This window comes from Brassica rapa, chromosome A07 (genome assembly GCF_000309985.2).
Source record: "Brassica rapa cultivar Chiifu-401-42 chromosome A07, CAAS_Brap_v3.01, whole genome shotgun sequence".
Classification (NCBI taxonomy): domain Eukaryota; kingdom Viridiplantae; phylum Streptophyta; class Magnoliopsida; order Brassicales; family Brassicaceae; genus Brassica; species Brassica rapa.
In genome coordinates, this window is record NC_024801.2 from 24,211,307 (window position 1) to 24,236,960 (window position 25,654).

At 38.3% G+C, this 25,654-nt stretch overlaps 5 protein-coding genes and 1 non-coding gene across 11 annotated transcripts; 4 read left to right on the plus strand and 2 right to left on the minus strand.

Moving 5' to 3' along the window:
• The first annotated feature begins 51 nt into the window (after positions 1-51).
• On the plus strand, positions 52-2,325 carry LOC103831303 (cytosolic sulfotransferase 1). The gene has a single exon (XM_009107197.3). The coding sequence runs from the start codon at positions 548-550 to the stop codon at positions 1,529-1,531; it is 984 nt and encodes a 327-aa protein (XP_009105445.1). The 5' UTR covers positions 52-547; the 3' UTR covers positions 1,532-2,325.
• Positions 2,326-3,338: 1,013 nt separating this feature from the next.
• Positions 3,339-7,741, plus strand: LOC103831305 (putative pentatricopeptide repeat-containing protein At1g68930). Of its 4 annotated transcripts, none has more exons than XM_009107200.2 (5): positions 3,339-5,933; positions 6,019-6,143; positions 6,460-6,507; positions 6,644-6,725; positions 7,580-7,741. In XM_009107200.2, exon 1 carries the CDS (start codon positions 3,558-3,560, stop codon positions 5,793-5,795), a length of 2,238 nt encoding a protein of 745 aa, XP_009105448.1. In that variant the 5' UTR covers positions 3,339-3,557; the 3' UTR covers positions 5,796-5,933; positions 6,019-6,143; positions 6,460-6,507; positions 6,644-6,725; positions 7,580-7,741. The 4 variants fall into 4 exon arrangements, with proteins under 4 accessions (XP_009105448.1, XP_018508889.1, XP_018508888.1 ...); XM_018653373.2 differs by having other exon boundaries at positions 6,022-6,143; XM_018653372.2 differs by lacking the exon at positions 6,019-6,143.
• On the minus strand, positions 6,740-11,618 carry LOC103831304 (putative U-box domain-containing protein 42). Of its 2 annotated transcripts, XM_009107198.3 has the most exons (4): positions 10,482-11,618; positions 9,016-10,350; positions 8,609-8,918; positions 6,740-8,499 (listed from the first exon to the last, which is right to left on the minus strand). In XM_009107198.3, exons 1-4 carry the CDS (start codon positions 10,482-10,484, stop codon positions 6,896-6,898), a joined length of 3,252 nt encoding a protein of 1,083 aa, XP_009105446.2. In that variant the 5' UTR covers positions 10,485-11,618; the 3' UTR covers positions 6,740-6,895. The 2 variants fall into 2 exon arrangements, with proteins under 2 accessions (XP_009105446.2, XP_009105447.2); XM_009107199.3 differs by having other exon boundaries at positions 9,016-11,618.
• Positions 11,619-11,910: 292 nt separating this feature from the next.
• Positions 11,911-18,636, plus strand: LOC103831306. The gene is made up of 2 exons (XM_009107202.3): positions 11,911-13,106; positions 13,460-18,636. Exons 1-2 carry the CDS (start codon positions 12,352-12,354, stop codon positions 13,821-13,823), a joined length of 1,119 nt encoding a protein of 372 aa, XP_009105450.1. The 5' UTR covers positions 11,911-12,351; the 3' UTR covers positions 13,824-18,636.
• A 441-nt stretch (positions 18,637-19,077) lies between these two features.
• LOC103831307 (DNA-directed RNA polymerase 1, mitochondrial) lies at positions 19,078-25,586 on the minus strand. 2 transcript variants are annotated; one of them, XM_009107203.3, is made up of 19 exons: positions 23,830-25,197; positions 23,532-23,753; positions 23,311-23,444; positions 23,138-23,204; positions 22,913-22,971; positions 22,617-22,734; positions 22,354-22,467; positions 22,076-22,207; positions 21,572-21,988; positions 21,287-21,337; positions 21,101-21,171; positions 20,924-21,008; positions 20,663-20,815; positions 20,456-20,530; positions 20,271-20,360; positions 20,127-20,174; positions 19,903-20,017; positions 19,709-19,812; positions 19,078-19,612 (listed from the first exon to the last, which is right to left on the minus strand). In XM_009107203.3, exons 1-19 carry the CDS (start codon positions 24,577-24,579, stop codon positions 19,502-19,504), a joined length of 2,916 nt encoding a protein of 971 aa, XP_009105451.2. In that variant the 5' UTR covers positions 24,580-25,197; the 3' UTR covers positions 19,078-19,501. The 2 variants fall into 2 exon arrangements, with proteins under 2 accessions (XP_009105451.2, XP_033130199.1); XM_033274308.1 differs by lacking the exons at positions 19,078-19,612; positions 19,709-19,812; positions 19,903-20,017; positions 20,127-20,174; positions 20,271-20,360 and adding an exon at positions 20,230-20,241 and having other exon boundaries at positions 20,505-20,530; positions 23,830-25,586.
• On the plus strand, positions 24,936-25,007 carry TRNAM-CAU. Its single transcript has one exon. It is a non-coding gene; the product is annotated as a tRNA-Met (tRNA).
• Positions 25,587-25,654: the final 68 nt, after the last annotated feature.

A 25,654-nucleotide genomic window follows, 5' to 3' on the forward strand; every position in this document is an offset into this window, starting at 1 on the left:
TGATTAGAAATAATACCTTTTTGTTTGTTGTATCCTCTGCTTGTCATAAAACATAAAACTAACAGCTGCATCTTCCCACCAAGGATATAGACAGCACATGAGAGTAATGTGATAGTAGATACATGAGCAACTGATTTTCTCTTGTCACACATTCTCGAGCAGAATGTCCTCCAAAGGACCAAAGTCTATAGTAGTTTATGAGGATCTTATTAACCACGGACCACCACAATACGTATCGTCTTAAATGCAGAAATTGAAAGTCTTCAATGCTAATTAAAGCCAAGAACCGGCGAAGAATCCTAGAACTTTCTTGCTGGTAGGAGGAAAAATGTATTGAAAGTGGTTACAATCCTATAACTGAACAGTATCCCCACTCAACTTGACTCTATGGACCTAGCTAAAGAGTGTATTATGCCCATAAAGGTTTGCCATCCACCCACCACGGTCCTCTCCTCGTGGGTGCCGTGCTTTTAATTAGCTAATTAAAACGTCTTTATTATAAAATCAGATTTTTGTAACGCAAAACTCACAAAAGAAAAAAAAAATAATGAATGAGAAGGAGGAGCTCCCCGAGAACATGAGAGAAGACAACTTAAATGAAGAAACCAAGAGTTTAATCTCTTCACTTCCTTCTCACAAAGATTTTCTAGGGAAGCAGCTATACAACTACCAAGGATGTTGGTACTACCCCAACACTCTCCAAGGAGTTTTAAATTTCCAGAAAGGTTTCAAGCCTCAAGAAACCGATATAATCCTCGCTTCTTTCCCTAAATCCGGCACCACTTGGCTCAAAGCTCTCACCATCGCTCTCTTTGAGAGATTCAACAACACTTCTTCTTCTCTTCAGTTCGATAATCCTCATGGCTTAGTACCCTTCTTGGAGATGAGTCTTTATCACAAAACCTCAATACCTGACCTGACCAAGTTCTCACCATCATCTCCGAGGCTGTTCTCGACTCACATGCCGTTCCACACGCTTCAAGCACCCTTCAAGGACGAGTCTAGTCCTTGCAAGATCGTGTACGTGTGTAGGAACGTGAAGGACGTGTTGGTATCTCAATGGTACTTCAGGTGCGCTTATCTTGAAAAAGAGGTAGAAGACAAAAGCACTCTCGAGTCTTCGTTTGAGTCATTATGCAGTGGAATTGGCTATTTTGGACCCTTTTGGGAGAATGTATTAAGCTACTGGAGAGGTAGCTTGGAAGATCCTGAACATGTTCTCTTCATGAGGTACGAGGAAATGAAGTCAGACCCCTCTGCTCAGGTTAAGAGACTTGCTGAGTTTTTGGGTTGTCCATTCACTGAGGAAGAGCACGGGTGTGTGGACAAGATCTTGGAACTTTGTTCTCTACGTAGTTTGAGCAGTATGGAGATCAATAAGACTGGAAAAACTTCGAACAATCTGCATCACTCTAGTTTTTTTCGCAAAGGAGAAGTCGGTGACTCCAAGAATCATCTCACTCCTGAGATGGAAACCAAAATCGACATGATCATCGAGGAAAAATACAAAGGCTCCGGTTTTAAATACTGAGTGAATGTATGATTTGTGCTTTCCTTTAATGGAACGGTACTAATAATAGTAATAAAAGGAATAATACATTACTGATGTGTGATTTGTACTAATATAAATTATAATCGAATAATTCAAGTCATTCTCTGGAAAAGGTTATATGACCGTTTACGTACTTTGCCTTAAATACTTTTATTAGAGATATGTGGGCCGTAAGATGTATATCTTACGGACCAAGATTGCGAAGCCCATGAAACCCATGAAGACCATCAAGACTAAAAGGAAAGACTTGAAGAACAAGTTACTCTCAAGAGATTCTAGCATATTTACATTAAGTGTTTAGGAAAGTTAGCATTATCTAGTGTTAACATTATGTCAATGTTACCACTATATATATGCATATTGTATTCTCTTATTAAACACAACACAATAATATACTTATTTTATTATACTTTACATGGTATCAGAGCAGACGATTCTTTGGGATCGAAATTAAAACTTCCGCATTATAAGTTTAGAGCTTTGATGGCGTTCATCGTTGGTGTTGGCGATGTTGAAGAAGATGGTGACGGTAATGACGATGAAGACGTGGTAATATGAGTCGCTGGGGTTTTGTGTTATTAGGGTTTTGTTTTCTTTTTATATTTAGTTAAGTGCAATAGGTTTTGTTCTACCTGCTTTGTTTTTGTTTAGATTTTTTTTTCTTATGGTTTGGTCTAGGGGTTATTGAGAGATGTTTGAAAAGGTCCTTAGGTTAAAAGATCGGGTTTTCACGGTTGTTTATTTTTTTGAGATCTATTCTATAGTTTAGAATTTCTCAGAGTGTTTTGTTTCCCATAGTTTGGGATTTATTGGTTATAGTTTAACCATTACGGGGGAGTTCTAGTAGAACGCTCAATTTTTTTTTTTAGGTCAAGTTGTTTAGTCCGAGTTATGGACTGTCCGAGTTAAGGACGATTATTTGTGGAGTTGTAGTTGCGCCCACGGGATGTATTCCCATTGTCAAGACCAAAGAAAAGCTGAAGTTTTCATCCCTCTTTGTCTAAAGTTGAAGTTTATTCTCGGAGAAACCTACTGATTTGTTTTCTTCGACATAGTGTCCACGACATACGTGGTCTGCTTTATGATTGCAGATTTGCGTGTTGCATCCCACGTTTGTCGTGCGGGGGAGTATTAGAGATATGTGGGCCGTAAGATGTATATCTTACGGACCAAGATTGCGAAGCCCATGAAACCCATGAAGACCATCAAGACTAAAAGGAAAGACTTGAAGAACAAGTTACTCTCAAGAGATTCTAGCATATTTACATTAAGTGTTTAGGAAAGTTAGCATTATCTAGTGTTAACATTATGTCAATGTTACCACTATATATATGCATATTGTATTCTCTTATTAAACACAACACAATAATATACTTATTTTATTATACTTTACAACTTTCACTCTCGTTCTACGTAATAGTCAATACATGATCATTTATTCATTACGTTATATGTAAGTGTATAGGATCCTTGCATGGTAAATGTATGCTAAGGTACATGAAACTGAAGATTTTTGTAAACCATAGCTGCATTTTTTATAAAACTAACGCAATGATCGAAACTGCATGTCGTCCACGCTTTTGATTTTTATTTAAAACTGACATGTTAAAAACTTAAAATTAAACGATGCTGCTAAATTTTCTATAAAAAATATTATAAACTTTTCATTATATAAACTAAAAATGAATTAATATTAATTTATAATAACAACTTGATAATAGTTCTGAATTGTTTACCTAATTAAGAATATAAAATTTAAAATATTATGTTTGTAATAATAGCTTAGTCAAACTATGATATCAAATATTACTGGTTGAATATGTGTAACAAATAAAAATAAAAATTTATTTTTTTAAAATAATATATATATATATATATTAATTATTTTTAATTTCGATTGGATTGTAGATTATTTTCAATTTTTAGTACCATGTAAACATACTTTGGGTAAAATTTATTTAGCGTGGCCAGTTTAAAACATCCAATAGAGTAAACAGGACAGACAATGGCGTCGAACTACTACTCTGCTCAGATAAAGCAATGCCTTGAGTTCGGAACTAGAAACCAAAGCCGCCACTTGAAAACCATCCACGGACACATCATCAAAACTCTTCCCTGTCCAGAAACAATTCTACACAACAAAATCATCCACGCGTATTCGAAACTCAGAAACTCAACTTATGCTCGCCGAGTGTTCGACGAAATTCCCCAACCAAACCTCTACTCCTGGAACAGTCTCCTCATGGCCTATTCACAATCTGGGCACCATCTCTCGGAGATGGAACGTACCTTCAAGAGGCTTCCAGAACGTGATGGTGTCTCCTGGAACTTGCTCATCTCCGGGTATTCCTTGAGTGGGCTTGTGGGTGAAGCTGTCAAGGCTTATAACACCATGATGAAAGACGGGTCTGGTGATTTCTTGACGAGGGTTAGTGTGATGACGATGCTGAAGCTTTGTTCCGACAATGGGCGTGTTGGTTTGGGGAAGCAAGTTCACGTGCAGGTTGTGAAACGTGGGTTTGAGTCTTATCTTTTAGTTGGGAGCGCGTTGATGGATATGTATGCTAAAGTTGGTTTCATCTCTGATGCAAAGACGGTTTTTTACGGTTTGGAGGATCGAAACACGGTTATGTACAATTCGCTGATGGGAGGGTTGCTGGCGAGTGGAATGGTCGAAGATGCTAAGAAGCTGTTTCGAGGGATGGAGAAAGATTCAGTTTCTTGGACAGCTATGATCAAAGGGCTTTCTCAAAACGGACTTGAGAAGGAGGCTATTGAGTTTTTCAGAGAGATGAAGATGGAAGGGTTGGCGATGGATCAGTTTACGTTTGGGAGTGTGCTACCTGCTTGTGGGGGATTAGGAGCGATAGAGGAAGGGAAAAAGATTCACGCTTGTGTGATCCGGACCAATTTTCAGGATAACATATACGTAGGAAGTGCTCTCGTTGACATGTACTGCAAGTGTAAGTGTATAGACTACGCAAAGACTGTTTTTGATGGGATGAGGCAGAAGAATGTTGTGTCTTGGACGGCAATGGTTGTGGGTTATGGCCAGAGTGGCCGTGCTGAAGAAGCTGTTAAAATGTTTTTGGAAATGCAAAGAAGTGGGATTGAGCCAGATCATTATACTCTGGGACAAGCGATCAGTGCGTGTGCCAACATATCTAGCTTGGAAGAAGGCTCCCAGTTTCATGGAAAAGCTGTAGTGTCTGGCTTTGTACATTACGTCATTGTTTCGAACTCGCTGGTGACTCTGTATGGAAAATGTGGGAACATCGATGATTCTACGAAGCTGTTCAACGAGATGAGTTTCAGGGATGAAGTCTCTTGGACCGCAATGGTTTCCGCTTATGCTCAATTTGGAAGAGCCATTGAGGCTATTGATTTGTTTGACAGAATGGTACAGCATGGACTAAACCCTGATGGAGTGACATTGACAGGTGTTATTTCAGCTTGTAGCAGAGCAGGGCTAGTGGAGAAAGGACAGAGATATTTTGAGTTAATGACAAATGAATATGGAATAGTACCGAGTAATGGACATTATTCTTGCATGATTGACCTCTTCAGCCGATCTGGAAGGTTAGAGGAAGCCATGAATTTCATAAATGGGATGCCTTTTCCTCCAGATGCGATTGGTTGGATCACTTTACTCAGCGCATGTAGAAACAAAGGTAACTTAGAGATAGGTAAACGAGCGGCTGAATCACTCATAGAACTAGATCCTCACCATCCTGCTGGCTATACCTTATTATTAAGCATATATGCTTCAAAGGGGAGATGGGATTGTGTGGCGCAGTTGAGGAGGAAGATGAGAGAGAAGAATGTGAGAAAAGAACCAGGACAGAGCTGGATCAAATGGAAAGGGAAACTGCACAGTTTCTCAGCGGATGACGAGTCAAGTCCATACTTAGATCAGATATACGCTAAGCTAGAGGAACTGAACCAAAAAATCATAGAAGATGGTTATAAGCCTGATACTAGTTTTGTTCAGCATGATGTTGAGGAAGCAGTTAAAATAAAGATGCTGAACTATCACAGTGAAAGACTCGCCATTGCTTTTGGATTAATATTTGTACCCGCTGGCCTACCTATCAGAGTAGGGAAAAACCTTAGAGTGTGTGTGGATTGCCATATTGCCACTAAACATATCTCCAGAGTCACTGGTAGAGAGATAATTGTTAGAGATGCTGTTAGGTTTCACCGTTTTAAAGATGGAACTTGCTCATGTGGAGACTTCTGGTAGGCATGATGATTCCTCACTGGGAATCTGACAAAATCAGAACAGAGTAGGGAAGTTTCAGTTGTTCTGCAAGTTCAAATTCTTGGAATAGGAGCTGCTCCATCAGCTACCTGAAAACTTTAACAGATAGAAGAGGAACAAGTAAGACTTTTCTCACTTTGCTTACACTATGTTCTCGGTTTCTGATCCTAGACTTCTCATTTTATTTATGCTGATACAATGTCAGTAGGATTCCAAACCTGACCAGTTAACTGCACTGAGCTCCAATTGTGTGAATTGGCCAAGAGATACAACAAGGCGCATCCCTATATAATTTAACTACAAGATTTAAAAAGATGGAGAACATAGATGGTAATCTGGATTTAAGATCATGGCGATATAAGAATTCGTTTTGGCTACCAGAGAAACTATAGATGAAGTAGTACTCTAGTGGTTAAGGGCTTGTTAAAGAATGTTTTATACTTAACGTTGGATTTAGACGATAATCAAATTGAATTTCCTAAGGTGCTTGACAACTTATAATATTTTTTTCGATCATTTTATTTATTTGACTATAGATGATATCTGTTATCATTTTAGTTTGATTGTTTTTTATTCTAGCAAAGATAGAACCGTAAAAAGCTTGCATTTTATAGTCTACTAATTTCTGTGGAAATTAATGTGACAGAGCTTTTGGCCACTCGAGGCATCCAATGTTGAAGGGAAGAGATAAAAGGTAAACTTTCTTAGCAAATTGTTGAAAGCTTAAGGAAGCACCTCTTCCTCTTATCAAATGCTCATTGGTGAGCATGTTTTGGTTTGACAATTAGACAAACTTTGAAGTTTGAACCCTTTTCTTACTTTCGTCGCAGACTCTGGCCCAAGAGCTATGAGGACTCGTATGCAGGCAAGGGTCGAGGCAGAAACGTGAGGGTCCACAACAGGAAAAAAGAGGTGAGACCTATGCATATATAAATTGACAATCTGGCTGTCACGAGGATGTTAAGTTAAAAATCTCCGTTATTGGTGTGTGACAACAACGTAAAATCACATTCAAACTGAAAAAAATTATACACTGAATACAAAGAGAGGAATAAATCATAATAGTCAGGCCCTACGGGGTTTCAGATGTCACTTTTTTCCGTCATATAGACAGAGAAACTTGGCATCTTGTCCAAACGCCTCAAGATATTTTCTGCCATCTGCCTTGTGTTACCATCTCCACGATGAAAGGCGCTAACCAACATACCTGACAGCATCCTATCCTGTGATATGCCAAATGCATACCTTTGTCCACCTCTAATTAAGAACTTGTCAATCATCCAAAACGCTTTTTGCAGTAGAGACTCTTTCTTGTGTTCTTTGACCGCATTTATAATGAGTTCTACCGCATTCATCCCACTCAGCATGTTTAAACTCTTCTCCACATCAACTTTGTCATCCAATAGCGTGCATATAGCTGATAATGCTGACTCCACTACCTCCGTTTTATCACTCTGCAAACATGCTAGAAGCTTTGTGACTGCATTTGCTTCAACCAAGCAAAACGTGGCTTTTGCAGAACATACCCCCCTGTGGATTGCGCATGTCTCTATTTGCTTCTTTTTAGATGAACGTAGTGAGAAGGACCTAGGCATACTCAGTGATTCCATGAACTTCTTGTTCCTAACTTGGGGTGGCCTTGATAAAGTCATAGTTGTAGATGATAGATTTTCTAATCCAGTCGCTGATAACCTTTGAACTTCGTCGCTTGATGTTTTCATCAATAAATCAGCAAACACTGATGTCAAATCATGGTTTTTGGCTAGGTACATCATTTGGGGCTCATACAGTGTAGTTGTGAATCTCACTAAGATGCCAACGAGACCTTCCAGAAAATCAGTTGCGTACCTGCTTGTTCGTGTTCCACTTCTCTGAATCAGATGGATTGCATGCAGGATTTCAGACACTATGCTCTCGTTGACAAGTGCCAGGTTAAGAGTCAGATTTTGGTGAGGCAGTTTAGCTAGTAACTTGGCTGAAACAGCATGTTTCTCCGTTATCAGATTTGCCTCTGCTGGGCACTGGATAAGATTCTCTGGCTGGCCTCTTGTTTTACATAGTCTCTCGGATAGCGTGTGACCGATGAAGGGTGTAAGAGCAATGAGAAGCTTCAAGGCTCCAACCCCCAACTCTTCATGAGGATTGTTGATGAGTTCTATCATGGCAAAGCTTGCATCGGTTTCTTTGATCACCGAGACAATAGTTGCCATTGCTCTGGGTGATTTGGACAAGGATAGAAGAATCCTGATCAAATCAATGTTTAGATCATCTGGGCTTGAGTTTTTGAGCATTTGGATGATGTTGAATACAAAGTAATCCGAGCCTAACGTGTGGCCTGTGGTATTCACCTCAAAGGTCTCATGTTCCACCCCAGATTCCAGTATATTTGCAAGTATTGTAGCAGCTTCGTTCCTGGAGTTCATCAGATCACTGAACATCCGCTTGGTGAAAATCTCTTCGACCATGATCTTGATGATGCCTACTTCTACCAGTATTTGCTTGTTGGGGTGAAACAGCGAAATGTGAGCAAGAGCTTTGAAAGCCGCTCTTCTAGCCTCAATATTTTCGCTTTGCACCAGCTTAATGAGCGCAGGGCAAGCCTTCTCAGCTACATTAGTTTTCTTCTCATGTCCAATATCAATTTCCACTAGGTATGCAGCCATTACCACCTGCGTCTCTTCACTCCCTGCATTAACAAGCCTTATGTTTAGATGAAGTCCTTCCAACATAAACTGATACATCATTATTGTTGATCATTTCACTGCAGGTTTATGCTTGTATAAGTTAGGAATCACCTTCGGCTAGATGAATGAGAAGAGGTTCCAAGAGCCCACTCTCTGCCATTTGCTTGATATTGTGAGGGAACTTCTCTAGATTTTTTAAGATTTGGTCTGCTGTTTCAGACGCAAAGGCATCCGACTCTTCATTGTACTTTGAGGTAACTAACATCAATATTGCCCCTGTAGCAATCCCAATCTTCTTACATGCATGTTGAGATTTCGAAAGCTCAAGCAGTAAGGCTAGTGCTGCATGTCTCACAGTCTGGTGACTGCTTCCCAAAAATTTGATCACGCATGACATAGCTAACGTATTCACAATCATTTCCTGTAAGATAACTTTGAGATATAAAAAAAAATATTGAAACAAGAACTAGCTGTGTCTAAAATGCAACTTTAAGTAATGAAAATGAAAGAGAACGAACCTTTCCTTCATCAGTGTCTTCGTCTGCTAGTGTCTTTAACAATTGTAGCAGTTCATACCTCACATCTTTACTTCTGTAGGTTAAGTATCTATCAAGCAACTGAATGATCCCAGCTTCACGGACTTTTAACTTGTTATACTCTTTCCCTTCACAGGTCATTTGCAGATCCCTTAACGCATCGATAACCATACTTTCTGAACCGCCTAAGGATAAAGCTGCGTGAGCCACCTTGATTCTTGCCGTCTCGTTTCGCACTTTCCATTCTCCAATGATGGTTTTCAAGACAAGATTGGGACTTAATCCGGTTGTCAACTTTTGCCCTGTGACCGGACAGCTAATCTCATCGGGGTCTCCAAATTTGTCAAACCACTCCGTTACTGCTTGTCTTTCGCAGGTTACTCCTGTTTCCGTGGTGACTGGATCTTCCATTACGTCTTTGGTCAAGGGGCAGATGAAGGCTTGGTATGGTGGCTCCATGAACTGTGTCACCTGTGGTAACATTGACAGGGATTCGCTAAGAGTTCCGTACTTTCTCTGCCTTCTGCTAACAGTTGTGCTCTGGCTTGAGATATCTGGTATCTCGCTCGTTTGTGATTGTGATTCACTCTGAGTTTCATACTTTCTCTGGCTGCTGCTAACAATTGTGCTCTGGCTAGGGATATCAACTATCTCGCTCAGAGTTCCATACTTTCTCTGGCTGCTGCTAACGTATGTGCTCTGGCTTGGTATATCTGGTATCTCGCTCATTTGTGATTCACTCAGGTAACTTGCATAGGAAACTTCAGGATCACTAGGATAGAGATCTGTCTCTATTTGCTCCTCTGACACCAACTCCTCATGTGAATGCCTTTGAGAAATCTTCTGCTGAATATTATGTAAAATCTCACTCTTACTACCATCACCAACGTTAGCGTTCTGCATCTCATTTGAAAGAGACTGGACAACGACTCCTATATACTCTTCCTCGTCGATTATCGCTTCAGGTATGGACTGCAGAGTTTCACCAATCTGCTTCACAACGCCTTGTAAGCCTGCCTCAATGCTTGTCAGATCAGTGGTTGGTTCTGGTCCGTTGCTTTCTTGAGTTATCTCGAGGAGATACTTGGCTGCTTCTATACTCTCGGATAGTGATTCAACCACATCCGTTGGACATGTGATGGAACTCTCTCCCGTCTGTATCTCCATTAACACGACTGAGACTCGGTAAAAGTAGCATGCACATTCAAGGAAGCTCCCTGTTTGTGATTGTAACAACTCCAAAGATCTGATCACCTCGGAAATGGACTCCAACAACGAGCCAATCAATGTATCATTTGTACTTATATCTTCTTGGGTCTGAGATTGTATGTACACACAAGGGAAAGAGTGAGAGATATTATTAGTTTGAGAAATTGAGATGATTTAAGAAAATAAATGATTTTGAAGGTGCAAAAAGAAACAAAACAAGATTGAAAAAAAATTCTTACCATTTGTTCAAGGCTGGTTTTGTCTCACTCTGATTACCAAGTCTCTGATCTAGCAAACGACTTCAAGGAAACACTTGGTCCTCTGTTTCATCGGAGAAGTTGGCACCCACTAAAGGTAAATTTGTTGTGTTGATGATGATGGAGGAGACGACTTTTTAGCAGTTAGTGGGGACACAGTCAGATTCCATAGGACTCTGTAAAGAAGTTGAAGTAGTCAAACCAGAGTCCTTTGTTCAAGTCTTACCTTGTTCGTCCATACAAAGGCACCAAACATAATCGTTCCAAAAAACATTTATCAGGAGTTGGTTGACTTTTTTTTGGCTCTTCTTGCACTTAACTACTTCAGATTGGTCGGACCACACGCCTGGGTAAGTGAAGATGATGAGAAAAGAGATTGATCTCAACCTCTTGTTGTTCCAATTCGGACTGTAGTATTTTTTATTTTTTTTACATATTCGTAATAAGTGTACTTTTTGTTTAAATAAAAGAAGGATTTGGTAGGTTACTTTCAATGTCATTGTCTTTTTTTTAAGGGTTGATAGAAGAAGAGGAAGTCCTTTGGAATTGGTAAGATGTGCAAATATAATTTTTTTTTCAATTTGTTCAAGTCGTGCAGAATTATATATGCTATAGTCGTTGGGTTCTTGCTTGACACTTGGGGATAAGATATTAACATCTTTGACCTTAGCATATAAAATAATCTAGCGGTTGCTTCTTCTTCTCCCCTCTATATGCAAAAGAAGATGTCACAATCAAACCTTCTAGATAAATTAGTCTTTCCAACAGTAATAGATAAATTGCATCAACTTTCTTATCGTAAATCTTTTCTTTCAGCACAACTTACAGAGCTAAGAATAGAGTCTCGAGCATGTAATTCTCATATGATCTTAGACAATGAACAAAAATGTAATAAGGCCAGACCATGACACAGTTTACTCATAATAAAAAAATGTTCTCAAAAGATATGAGCATTAAGCATTTTGGTCGTTTGCTAACATATCTCATCTAATGAAGCAATAGCATAAACATAAAACATTTTGGTGGTTTGCTAAGAATTTTCCATACAATCTTGATCTCCAAACTAACTACACATAGGTATTCCACCCAAAGATGCACACTTGGACTAGAGTGCTTACCCTGGATCAGGTCATATCAGAAGTGAGTATCTGACTGTGATGGAAAACATGAAGAGGCAAACTATGAAGAAAGAGTTATTTGAAGTTATAGACTTGCTATTTATCATTTCGACCACACAAAAAAAGAAGTTATAATAGTACTTGATATGCGGATTTCGTTTAAAATAGAAGGGATAAGTTACAGACTAAATTTTTAACTTTGATTACAGAAAACTTTTGACCAATAAGAGAGCGAATCAAAGTTTCATTGCAGATTTTTTTTAAACTATAGCAATAAATTATTTTGTAGTGTGAGATGATGTACTTAAAAAACATCAGCAGAGATTGTGAGAGCCTTTTCATGTGGTAAGACCAACACTGTTTTAAAAGCATCAAGTAACTCATTTTCTTCATCTTCCTATAACCTTGGCAATCTGAGTTTCCATGAACACTGACTACATTAACTTATCCACAAATTTCTTCATCTCCTAAACTTTGGCAATCTGAGTTTGATTTTTAAAGTATAGGGGCCAACCGGCCATTTACAAGTAGTGGTGGTCTATTTAGAAATAACATAGAAATATAGGTGAGTTTTTCTGAGTTTTCTTCAGAGGCTATTTCCAAATATAGAAACTTTACATTTTCATGCATTTCTCCAATCAATGTGAGCTCTAAAGACAGAACAGAGTTTGGTGAGTAGGGTTTTAATATTATTGTCTTTGATTCTCTTCTCTCCAACTTAGGGTTCTTGAACAATGTCTCATCTTTTCCGCCGAGTCTCCAAGAACCTATCATCATTCCCAACCCGGAGCCTCTCTTCCCGGCGGTCCAATTTCTCGACGGCGACACCACCTTACCTCCTCCTCGGCAGCGACATCGTCGGAGACTCTCCCTGCGGCGGTAAACTCGTCAACTTTAACCTCTACGATCCCAAGACTCAAAAGCACGTAAAGATCGAAAACCAGACTCTAACAAAAGAGCTCAACGAATCTAAGTGGATAGGCTCATCAAGAGGATGGTTAGCTTCAATGAACAAGAATGACTCCACTGTCCATCTCTCCAACCCCTCGAAGAAGAAGACCATATCCTTACCTCCACTAACCAGAGACAAGTTCGAACATCTTGTCAATGTCTCCGTCTCCTCCTCTGACTGTTGTGTAGTCGCCGTCAAGTTCTACGGCTCTCGAGTCAGCCTTTGTCGACTCGGCGACTCGGAGTGGACTCGCGTCGACGTGCCTTGCCCATCTTTTCACTCTTCTACTGTCATTTACTCGGAGAGAGACGAGAGATTCTACTTGAACAACTGCAACCCTGACTACACCGGTCCAACCGATCTCACGCCAACATCAAATCCCGGTTTACTCACTCCGGTTAGTGGCTACATGAGGTTTCCCTTCTCTAACTTTCTAGAGGAGATGCCAGAGCAGGAGGAAGAAACGTGTCTCTCACGTTTCAAGATCCAACAGCAACTAGTCCAGTCATCTTCTGGCCAATCCTTCATCGTTTGTTGGTAATTTTTTCAATCTTCAATTCAGCACCGATCCTAAGCATAGGCTAGTGCATTATTAGCATTTTATATGCAATATTCCTTATATTTGTAAAAAAAAAAAATTATATAATTTTTTACTAAATTGTCTGTAATTTTATATAAATATTTACATACATGCTAGTGAATTATTAGCATTTTACATACAATATTTCTTATATTTGTAAAATAAAAAAATTATATAAATTTTTACTAAATTGTCTTTTTTGTCATTATTTTTTTTTACTAAATTGTCTGTAGTCCCAAATCGCTGTCTTTATTTACTTTGCCTTGTGGTAATGAGGGATTAAGGTTTTCTCATATGTTGTTGTTGTCAGGTTTGTGGAAAGATTTACAGACAGAGGTGAAGCTGCGCCGTGGGGAGACACGAGTTACAACAACAACAACAAGGAAGGCCTTTGCAAGAAGACTCACAAGATCATGGTCTTTAGGCAAGACGAAGAGCAAAGGCTTGGTCCTCACACTGATGATATTGGCGATCTCTGCATTTTCTTGGGTGACAATGAAGCTTTTTGTCTCTCTGCCAAGGACTACCCTGGTCTTAACCCTAATTCGGTTTACTTTGGCGGCCATGGTTCCGGTTTTGGGATCTGCGATCTCGCAACTCGCACCATCTCTTATCTCTCCGACTCTCCTCCACCATCAGGTCGCATGTTTTGGATTCCTCCCAGCTCCGCATAGGAGCTAGATGAAGGCAGTTAGGTTGTTTTTTTCATGTGGTTGATTTGGTGTTTTGAACTTATATCTTTCTAATTTATTAGGACTTCTGTGTCATCGTTTTGACAAACATCACTGGTTGTCGAAATATGGTTTCATTATTAAATTTATTATTAGTCCTAGTAATAGTATTGCTTTTCAAAGAAAGGTTAACCCCTTTTTATTGATATTGTGCATTCCATTTTTCAACTTTCGGATATTGGATTCAAGAGGATTCCATTTCTCAGCTATTCCATGTTACCAGCTAGTGACTTGGTTAAAGTCATCCAGATGGTTGCATGGTTTAAACTAAGCTATTGATAAGTTATAAAATTATCATCCAAATGTTTAGTTGATTTGATTATCAAGCGAGATAAGGTCATATATATGTGAGTGTTTCCGCACTTATGATTTTAAGCTATGCCCCTTGAGGGCTCATAGTGGCTAAATGGTTATTTCCTCTGTTGTGATGTGTTCTTCGGTTCAGCTTAATCTCTCGGTTTGTATGTGATTACCGGTTTAGCAGCTGTGACCTGGTTGAAGATGAGAAGCGAGACGGTGACGGTTTGGAGGAGAATCTTCTAATGGGCTTCGGGTTTGTTAAACCCACAATATAACCCAAAGTGGTAGAGTTCTTAATCTGTGTACGATAACAAATTTATTATATTAATTAATGTGTAATATCTCTGAACCCTGATTATTATTATTAACACATATAGTGTTTTCTTTTACTTTTTCTTTCTTAGATAACATCCCATTTTCGAACATAGAAACTCGAAAACCAAAACTAAAAATGTAATAAGTAAAAAACTTTATTTGGTCAAAGGTGATCCTTCTGAAACACTCACTCATTGCATGTGTCAATATCCGATCATCTGGTTCAACTATTGAAAGTCTTTTATATTATCTTTAAAATATGTAATCCTTATTATTTTATACGGCAGTGTCACAGCGAATATCAGGTGTAACAACAGTCTTTGATTTTCTGTATCATAAGAATATATATATATATGTACAGTTCTTAATTGCATACACCAGAGCAAGTCTATACCAAAGCAAGTCTACCCCAGAGGTCCGAAGGCAACTGCATTAAAGTTAATGAAGCTTCATCATAAGCGATTAGGCGTCAATTACACATTGATATTTACTACTATGAATTTTTAATAAAATTTTGGGATAATACTTATTACTACAACAACAACTTAGCAGTAGTACATAAGAAGTTCTAAATACGATAGTGATGCGTTTATTTAAAAATAAAAGTTCCACAGAAAAAAAAAATATTGTAATAAGGAAATATAGCAGATATATATAACAATAAAATGAAAATATGTTGTATGAAGGCAACAATTAAATAAGAATATTAACTATAAGCTTTGTTAAATATTAAAGGTTGCTACTTCATGACTCATAGTGGTGAGGTTTCCTTTGTTGTAATGTGGTCTTGAATTCAGCTCAGTGTCTCGGTTTGTTTATGATGTCCGGTTTAACAGTTGTGCTAGGTGAGTAATAAGTGAAAACATTTGTGGTTTTCTTCATAAATTAGAAAACCAAAACTAAAAATGTGACAAGCAAAAAAGTTTTCTTTGTTCAAACATAATTCCTTTTGGAACACTCATTTTCATAGTGTCACTATCAGAACATATATTTACTTGTTATTAAAATTTTATTCTTTATTTATTTAAAAAGATCAGTTTGGTGAAATTAGTATCCGTTGTGCTTGTTATTAATTGTTAGCAGATCCACCAGCTGCATCAAAGAGGTGACGCTAAATTAATGTTTGTTCGTGATGTCCGGTTTAGCAGCTGTGAGCTGGTTGAAGATAAGAAAGTGAGACGTGTCGTTTTGGAGGAGAATCTTCAATGGTCTAATAGGCTTCGGGTTTGTTAAAACCCCACATCTAACCCAAAGTTATAGAGTTCTTCTTAATCTGTGTATGATAACAAGTTTATAATATTAATATGTATTATCTCTAACCTCCGACAATTATATTATTAACACATATATAAAGTTTTTTTTTCCTGGGATAACATCCCATTTTCAAACATAGAAGAAACTAGAAAACCACAACTAAAAATGTAATTACTCATTAAGTAAAGACTTTCTTTGGTCAAAGACTCAAAGGTCTTTATAACACTTATTGCATGAGTGTCAGTATCGGGTCATCTGGTATAATAATCTTTTATATTGATCTTATAAAAATATGTAATCCATATTTTTATACGGTAGTGTCACAGAGAATATCAGATGTAACAACAGCTTTGATTTTGTGTAAGTTATAGTCATTTGTTTTATCTGGTAGTATCATAAGAATATATATCTGTACATGTAAATTTTACGTACAGTTCTTAATTGCGTACACCAGAGTAAGCCTAAACCAGAGGCCGGAGGCAACTGCATTAAAAGTTAAGGAAGCTTCATCATAGGCGTCGACATTAGCCATTGATATTTATTCCTATGAATTTTTTAAAAACATTGGGAGAATACTTATTACTACAACAACTTAGCTTGTAGTACAAAAGAAGTTGTAAATTCGACAATGATGCGTTTATTTAAAAGTGAAAGTTCCACAGGAAAAAAAGCAATACTATTGTAATGAGGAAATATCGCAGATATATATTAACAATAAAATGAAAATACGTTGAAATAAAGGCAACAATGAAATAAGTATTTTAGCTATATAAGCTTTGTTAAAATAATAAAGGTTGATACTTCATGACCCTATTCATGACTCATAGTGGTGAGATTTCCTTGGTTGTAAAGTGGTCTTGAATTCAGCTCAATGTCTCGGTTTGTTTATGATGTCTGGTTTAACAGTTGTACTAGATGAGTAATAAGTGAAAACATTTGTGGTTTGGTTCATAGATTAGAAAAACCAAAACTAAAAATGTGGCAAGTAAAAAGGTTTTCTTTGGTCAAACATAATCACTTTTTGAACATTTTCATAGTGTCACTATCAAAACATATAGTTACTTTTTTTTATTTTTTTTTATTTTTTATTTTTTAAAGATCAGTCTGGTAAAAATACAGGATCCGTTGTGCTTGTTATTAATTGTTAGCAGAGCCAGCTGCACCAAAAAGGTGACGCTAAATTAATGAATTAATGTTTATTTATTACTTATTATTAATTGTTTTTTTGGTGTAAATTGTAAATAAATTGTATCCGTTGTGTTTGTACATAAATTGTAAATACGACAAAGATATGTTCTGCGATAATACGATTTGTGTTCGTGTTTGTTATTTCAAAAACTGATGACATGACAAAATAATAAAGAAATTAACGAGTTCTCATTTTTAGTTTTATGTTATTTCATGACTTTTGTTATTCTATTCGGCATTTTGTTTTCAGGTACTTCAGTGATCAAACATAGATCATATAATAAAAGGAGATAGCTGCTATCATATATATATATATATATATATGAGTGTGGGATAGGTTTTTAATAAATACAAAAAAGCAAATTAAAACGCTAAAAAGACCTATCTAGTGCCATATCTTTAGGCTACTCATTATATATCTGCCTTGATTATAGTAATATCGGTACATTGAAACTATTAAAAATAACGAAAATACTTATATGAATGATTTATTTACCAGACCAGAAGCAATAGAAGATTCTACGGTCTACACACATAATGCATGTCTGGCTAAGAGAGAACAGAGACGTAAAAACATATAAATGCAGAGCAGAAAAAAAATACAAAGCTTACTAGTTTTAGAGTTTTCAAAGGCTCTGACTTGAGTCTTACACCATTTCCGATTGTGGCAATGGTAGCCACCACCGGTTCTGTCATTTGTCTATATAAGAAGGGGGATGTATTGCTTGACAAAGGGTAGTTTCATACACACACACAGATTTTAAATTCTTCTTGAGATATAATGAGGAGAGTGATCATGAAACTTGAGGGTAGAGGCTTTGGTGGTCGGCCATTGGTCACAGCTCGACCTCCTACACCGGACGGCCGGACTAGGGAGGAGAGACGCACGGACAGGGAGATGTGGCGCCAAGGATTTAGGGGAGACAAAGATGAGCTCTCTGACTGGTCTTCGGAGGACGAGGATGATGATGAGGAAGACGGTGGCGATGAGGAAGGCGGAGAGAAGGAAGGTGGAGAGAAGGATGGCGGTGAGCAGGACGGCGGAGAGAAGGACGGCGGTGAGCAGGACGATGACAAAGCACCGAAGAAGTAGTAAGTATCCGTGGAGTCCGAGTGTGTTATTTTCTTTAATGTTATTTTAAATTCCCTAAAAAAATGAAGCTCTGTGAGAGAGAGTTTTATGTCTAGCATCTGCTTTTATTTCTTCTTCAGTTTCTCTTTTGTGTGTTGTTTGTTAAAATGTTGATGTTGCTAGCTTTCCTCGGACCCCTACTTAACTTAAAAAAACGAAGTCTTAGTTACTTCTTGTGTTCTTTCTTTTATCATGTCTTAATAGTTAGACATAGTTCGGTTCATTGCTAAACACGTGTTGTGACTAATTCTAGAACTGGGGAAAATGCAAGAATACTCATGTTTATTAAATCTTCCAGAGCATTCATAAACATTATCCACAAAATGTAAAAGAATCTCACAGTTGATAATGTTTCCACAGTTCAAAAGAGCACCGTTGCTTGATATGCAAGCCACTAACTCAACTCCTCTGCTATCAGGCAATATTTAAAACTAAACACAGAACATACCAGAAGTATGTTTCTCTAGAGTAAATTGACATACATTCGAAGTCACTAAAAGAACAGTAACACACTCAAAGATTAGATTACGAAAAGAAACAAAAAAAAAAACAGAAGCAAATTAACCCTAAAGGCGTCTGATGCCTCTGAGCCAGTTATGACAAGAGTTCTTGATGAACCACTCAGGCTTGAACAAAGCAACAACATATCCAATTAGGCTCACACAGAGAAATTGAATTCATTGACGCCTTTAAGAACCTGGTAGGTCTTAATACCACACCGAAAACTTATCTGTTGATGTCTCTTGTACATCATCTCAAAGTACAAGAACATTCCTTCTTTTTTTTGTTGTTTTTGATCAAGCCATGAAGGAGTAAATACCGAAATTGTAGTACCTTTGGTCAACTTTACTTTGTACCTTATATGTTCTTTTGTATAACTAAAACATGCATAATGCATACCAAATAACATCACAACTTCAAAACAAATCACTCTTCAGTATTGCTGTGCTTCATAATTATTGCACTCATATCAGCTTATTCCACAATTTGAATCTGAAACGCATAGAGTGAGTGTAATGTGTGTATAATATATAAAAGAAAAAACAACGTACAAGTAGATCAAAATTGGGAGTCTACTAAGACAATCCTAAATGATTTTCGCCTAGCACAGGTTTTTAGTTATTACAACACTAATTGCGTAAAAGACTCAGGCTGAACTGAATCCACTGGTTCGACATCCCCGATCCAACGCTACTCCCTGATGCCAAGATTTGAAACACTCTTTTCTCTTTGTTATTTACAAGTGACCCTAAGCCCACCTCCGAGTTGAGGTTAATCACAAACATTCCTCATTGCTGATTGCAAAGGAGCTTTTCCCTTTGATCAATATGGCTAATTATATTGGCATGAAGAGGCAAACCTACTCTGCCCTGAATGTTAGATGGAGCACTGGAGCTTCCATTATGAAAAAGTAACCTGAATGTTCTGCAACTTAATTGAAGAAGTATGGCGACCGTATGACCTCCCTCAGATCAAAGTCGCCTCGTTCTGGCAATGGTGGAAAGGTTAGGCCTGGGAATGACTTCTGGAAACTCTCCAACAACTATCAATACACAACAGATAAAACCATCCATCGCGAGTTTAGTTATAAAAAAAAGTGGTAACTGTATGCAAAGATGTAATAAGGAGATGCTATTACATTTTCTAAGATTGGTTTGTCGTAGAGCTCGACAAACTTCTCTCTGAGTATATTGTTCATAAGTTCAACATCACATGCATGAGTCCAGAATGAGTCATGCACCCCTACAAAATTACAAATCCGTATTATGGGTAAACAAGATAAGAGTTAAAAAAACTACATCAGTACATGTATATGGAAAGGCTAGAGCTGACCTGCAAAACTCAAACCCGCCTTGTTGCAGGCGACTGCTGTCATCATCATGTGAGACCCATCAAGGGAATGTACAAAATTTGGTGCAAAAGCTGTCATCTGCTTCCTTGCCATAACCTGAACCAACAATACAGCATATAGTGCAAAAAAGTTGAGATAATTCTGCTAAAACCTTGTGAAGATGTAGGCCAAACCCTACTCTTCGATTGAGATTGGGTTGGGTTACCTTTTCAGTCTCTCGTTGCAGAGTCAACACCTGAAGAGTAGTCTTAACCTGCAAAGATTCATGCCTCTCAATTTCAGTGATATTCAATAGAGTCACGACCATTTGTGCTCTTCAGCTAATCAAAGAAGTTAAAAGAGCGATTACCAAGTGTCTTTCATTCTTCCGATAGGGTTGTACAACGGGAAGCCCAAGAGGAGTCGTCCAACAAACAGCTTTGTTTTGTGAAGCTATTATCTGTCCCACCACAGAAACCAGCTCTCATTCTTGTAACCAATTTGTTAAGTAAATTGTTTTTTTCAAACAAGAGCGTCATGGATATAAGAACTGACCTTTGCACATTCACCAAACCAACTCATGATGGCTCTAGCAGCTTCAAACATCTCTTCCAGTGCTTTCAAAGTGACCTAGAGACATAACCAATAGAGGAGTGAGCATTTGATTCCAAAATCCAAAAAAAAAAAAATCATTCACAGTTCAATAATGCATAACATAACCACTCAAAGCATACAATTGCAAGATAATAATCAATTTCTTACTCTTGCTGCATAACAAGATGCGTGAAAATTTTGTGAATCGTCCGCAAAGGCACCACGCTCTTTTAACCTCTTCTTGATTTGGTCACGTGCGCCACTATAAGTAACACCATACACTGACGTCATGACAGTCTGTTTCACCAGCTTCCTGTCGACCTAAGGAGTTTCGATAGTAGAGTACTTCTATCAGATAATATGTTCGTACGCAAGTAATAAACAAAAATTGGTTCTCAGGTAATATATTCGGTAAGAGATGTCAAGAACCTGATCTAGCATGAGCTTGGCATATGTGGCATTGGGAAATGTCTCAGGATCTTCCTCTGCGTCTTGCCTCATGATGTTGAGAACCCTGATTAAAATTTAAACCAAATAAAATAAGCCTGTCTGATAACAGCGGCACTGTAGCCAGGGGGGTAAAGAATAGAGAGATGGAAAAAGTACCTAGCAGCAATATCTGCATAAACATCAGCCGGTTTTTCACCTGTAAAAAGGTTGACAGCAGCTGCTCCAATCTACGATCCAAACCAATTAAGACAAATGAATCAGAGAACCTTGAGGAGAAATATATTTTCCTATGTCTGAATGAATTTATAGAAATTAAAATTTAGTGTAAAACTATTGGCATACCTGATCCCTCCCAAGAGCAGCATAATGTTGTAAACCATTACATGAACCATCCTGGCAGTAACGATTAATACAGAAAGTAAGATTTCAACAAAGGAATCTGTGTAATTTCAATTAGAATGTCACTAAAGTTGTTCATATTCAGGCATGGTTATTGTAAAATGATTGCGCACAGGTTGAAAGATATATTACACAGTAAAAAAATTGTGATATAATAGGTATAGTGTTTTGAAAAAATCAATACCCACCAACATATTTTTTCTTCTGATGATATAAATTAGCAAGTACCTGGTGGATGGGGATATGAGATATAGCTGCTTCAGGAAAAGGGCTTCTCAAAGCTTCCGAAAGGTTCATGCAAGCAGCCAAACACTGAAAGGGATCCTCTGCATTAAGCCACCATCTTTTTCCTTCAAGAGGTCTATCAGAAGAGTCAAATATATCTTCCAAGTGACTCTCGGTAAATGCGACCCGATCCTTATAAGCAAACTTATCAACACCACCACCGTATAAGTTTGCTATATGTATCTTCAGCCACCGCAATCCTGATTCCCCAAGAGGCTTTCCCTCACAAAACTCAAGAATGCCACGGCAGAGATCAGATCCGAGATGGTTAAGATACGGATGCATGGGATACGCTCGGCCACGAAAGTCAACGTTGTGAGGGAAGTAGAAACCTTCCTCGTCCTTCATTTTACGTGCCACCTGCTCAATCAAATGAAAGTACAATGATGTTCTCATAAATCAGAACAGCAAAAAGGAGAGTGCAACAAACAAGGAGTCTTCTCTTACCTCGAGTTTGAGCTCTACATCACACCTTTGAGAATGTCTCTCGCTGTTTTCCTTATTTGCTTCCTTCATTTTCCATTTCCATTGCTTTATTTCTTCCTGGTCTTCGCTGTCGGGCTCCTCTGGAATGGGTGCCTTTTGGAGTTTAAAAAAGAGGTGAGAAAAAAGTCAAAATGAGTAGGAACAAAGGTTACTTCCTTTTCTGAAGAAGATGTTAAGAGAAGAGTGAGCAAGATCCAGAAGCAGATTAAAAAGGGGAAGGCGGAGGAGAGAGAGCTCACGTCGTCACGGTCAACCAGACCACCAACGCGACCTCCATTAGCCCAAATTCTGTCCACCAAACTTAACACCTTTTTGTTTATTCTCCATTTGGTGTTTCCAAGAGTATCTAACGCCTGGTTAAAACAAACGGAATCAAATGAACTTATCCGTTAATAAAACACAATATTTATAATCCTCTAACTCGTAATTCTACTTCCAAGCATCCAATATATGGTTAAGCTCAGGCAACATTAACTCGCAATACAGGTAAAGGAGCTCAGACCTGGAATACCGGTTCCAGTTGCGCCTTAGGAGTTCGTTTTATAGCAACACGTTGTTGTTTAGCTCCATGTGTTCTCATTATGTATGAAGGCAAGAAAAAGTGTGCCCCTTGATCATACCTGCAAAATACTATCCAGTTACATAGCAATTTTAGGAACCTACTAGTATGAGATCATTCTCAGGATATACCAAGACAGCTATACATAAACGAATGCCCAGAAAAGGAGAAAAGTAGATTAAGTGATCTAGCAGAAATAAACGGTAAAAGTCCTTATTATAGGCAAACACATCTCATACCCTGTCCAGTTCTGGGGAGGTATTAACATTGGCAAGTAGGGAATGACCATATGTCTAGCCTGATTAAGTAAAGGAAAATAGTTAGAAAATCATAGAAGATTGTCTCAGGCTCCAAACCAATATACCTTATGTATAGTGGTGAAAGATTGTTCACACCAAACATCATAAAATATACTGAAATCTGATTAAAAAAACAGCAAAAACTTAGTCCACAGTTATGCTTACTGATTTGTCAAGGCCCTTTCGGATCAGAGGATCACATTCTATGCAACCATATTTCCTGCTTAATTTTCTGAGGAAGAATACAATAGAATGTAGATAAGCAGCAGGAAGAAGGAAAGGGAGAGACATATACAGATTCATGTGAATGAGCATAAACAGAATCACAAGACTCTTACTTATTTTCTATTGTGACAGTTCTGGAAGACTGCTTAAAAGCAGGCCGGATCTCAGGTGGACCATCATCAAACTGTTCAGCTGGAGGTTGTATATATGCAGTTTCCATCAATAACTGAATCAACCGTGCGCCAACCTAGAAGTGCAAACGCCAAAATTAAAATCACAGGAATTACTGTAAAGCGTTCTGCAATGAAACAAGTGTGGAAGTAACAAAACAAACCTTCACTTGAGCCTCTTGACCCCATGACTTGAACGAGTCATGCGCCTTCACTATCCCTCTCACTTGCCTCACCTTATGCTTTTTCAACAATGTATTAATTTGTTTCTTCAGCTTCAGTGTTTCCTTGGTATCAATCTCTCCTGAAGCATCCACACCTTCTGATTCATCATCAACCACATTCTTTTTCTTCTTAGCTTTCTTCATAAAGCTGTTGATCCTGGCCTGATCAAAACAACCACACACACATACCATTAAACCAATCCACAACACATTATCAGATTAAAAAAAAAACATTCACCTCCTGCTCAATAGCTTCCCCAATCTGAGTAGCAGCATTCACCACCTTAACAACACCAACACCTTCAGCGTTAGTCATCAACAACCCCATCATCTTATGCATAGTGATAACAGCCATCATATCAGCCGGCAACTGCTCCATATACGAAGCATAAGGAATCTTCCCTTTCTTAACCTTAAACCCATCAAGATCCGCCTGAATCGCGTCGCGGAGAGGCTCGAACCACCCGAGAAACAGAGACTTCACGTAAGGGAGATTCGGCGCGAGCTTCTGCTCGCACATGTCCTCTATAATCTCTTGACACTCTTTAGCAGCCTTCTCCCATTCCTCTGTCTCGAGCTTGACTTGTCGTTGCTTCAAAGAGTAGTACTTCTGAGCTCCCATCCCCGCCACCACTTTCATCGGCTGTTTCGCTGCAAGTCGAGCCTTTTTGCGGACCCTCTCGGTTTCTTTCTCCATTGCTGACATCAGTTCGTTGACTTCGTCGGACCCGGATGATGAATCGTCTTCCGGGTCGGTTGAATCGATCGTTTGCGCAGCTGTGGCGAGTCCTCTAAACGCAAAGGGTTGATTATGAAGAACAGAGGTCAATCTTCCCAATTCGTTAACTGGGTTTGTGGGTAATCGGTTTCTAACGCCACAGCCGAGATCAATCGATGAGAAGATGCCGCGAAAGTGAGAGGCGGAGGTAGAATCGGAGAAAGGTTTGATCTTTCTCAGAGTGGCTCTCCCCAAAATGTTCCTCCACATTTTCGTGTGATCACAAATGGGTGAGAAGTATATGAGTATAATCGGCTATTTTAGAGGTGGGTTTTCCAGAGAGAGCGATACGAGCATAGAGAAGTTGAAGAGAGGATCGAAGTTTGAAACTTGGGTGAAGAGAAGAGAAGAGATCTGAGAGAGAGAAAGAGGAGAGAGAGCCGTGAAGTACAGCCGCCGGAATAAACCCTTCATAAAACCTTGGGTTGCTCCCCTCAGGTTTTTCATGGATCTTTTTTAACCCGACCCGGTTATCAGATCCGTTATCGCTTTATATGGGCTCAAAGCCCATTGTAGTGCATGCATGTTATAATAAAAACTTAACAAGGATATGATCTATCAAACAGATCAGAGTGGCGCAGCGGAAGCGTGGTGGGCCCATAACCCACAGGTCCCAGGATCGAAACCTGGCTCTGATAAAATTAATTTTCATTTTTGCTCTGATATATTTTGGCCTTGCAAGGCCCAAATATGATCAAACAGTGTAGTCCGGTGTCGATCAAACCCATATCAGTTTTGTAGAGTCCAGCTCATCCCTTTAGCATTTACTCTATTTCACGATAAAAGTACAAAATATCAGTTGCCTTTTTCAGTTTTCACCGTTTTTGTTTATTTTCACAACAGTCTCTGTATTATCCACCAAAAGGATGTTTTGTGGTTAGAGAGATAAACATAAGTCACATAAAACCAGAATTTGTATGTAATCAATAAAACCATTTTCAACACCATTAATGTGTTCGTTTCATCTATTAGCAAAATAAATAAAAAATATATAGTATAGATATTTGACTATTTGTTTTTTTCTTAAAAGTATTTGACTATTTGTTACTAATTTTAATTAGGACAAGGGTACTTGGAAACTGGATAAAATGTGCTTTAGAGTCTATCCTTATATTAATCATCAAACAGTTGATTATTATTATTTTCATTGTTTTAGTTGTTCAAAAAATTACTTTCATATTGGATAAATGCTTTCAAAATTTCGAAAATACCATATCACATGTTACCGTTCCAGTAAAAACAAATATCGTCTAAAACAGACACATAAGAGACCACGTGCATCACG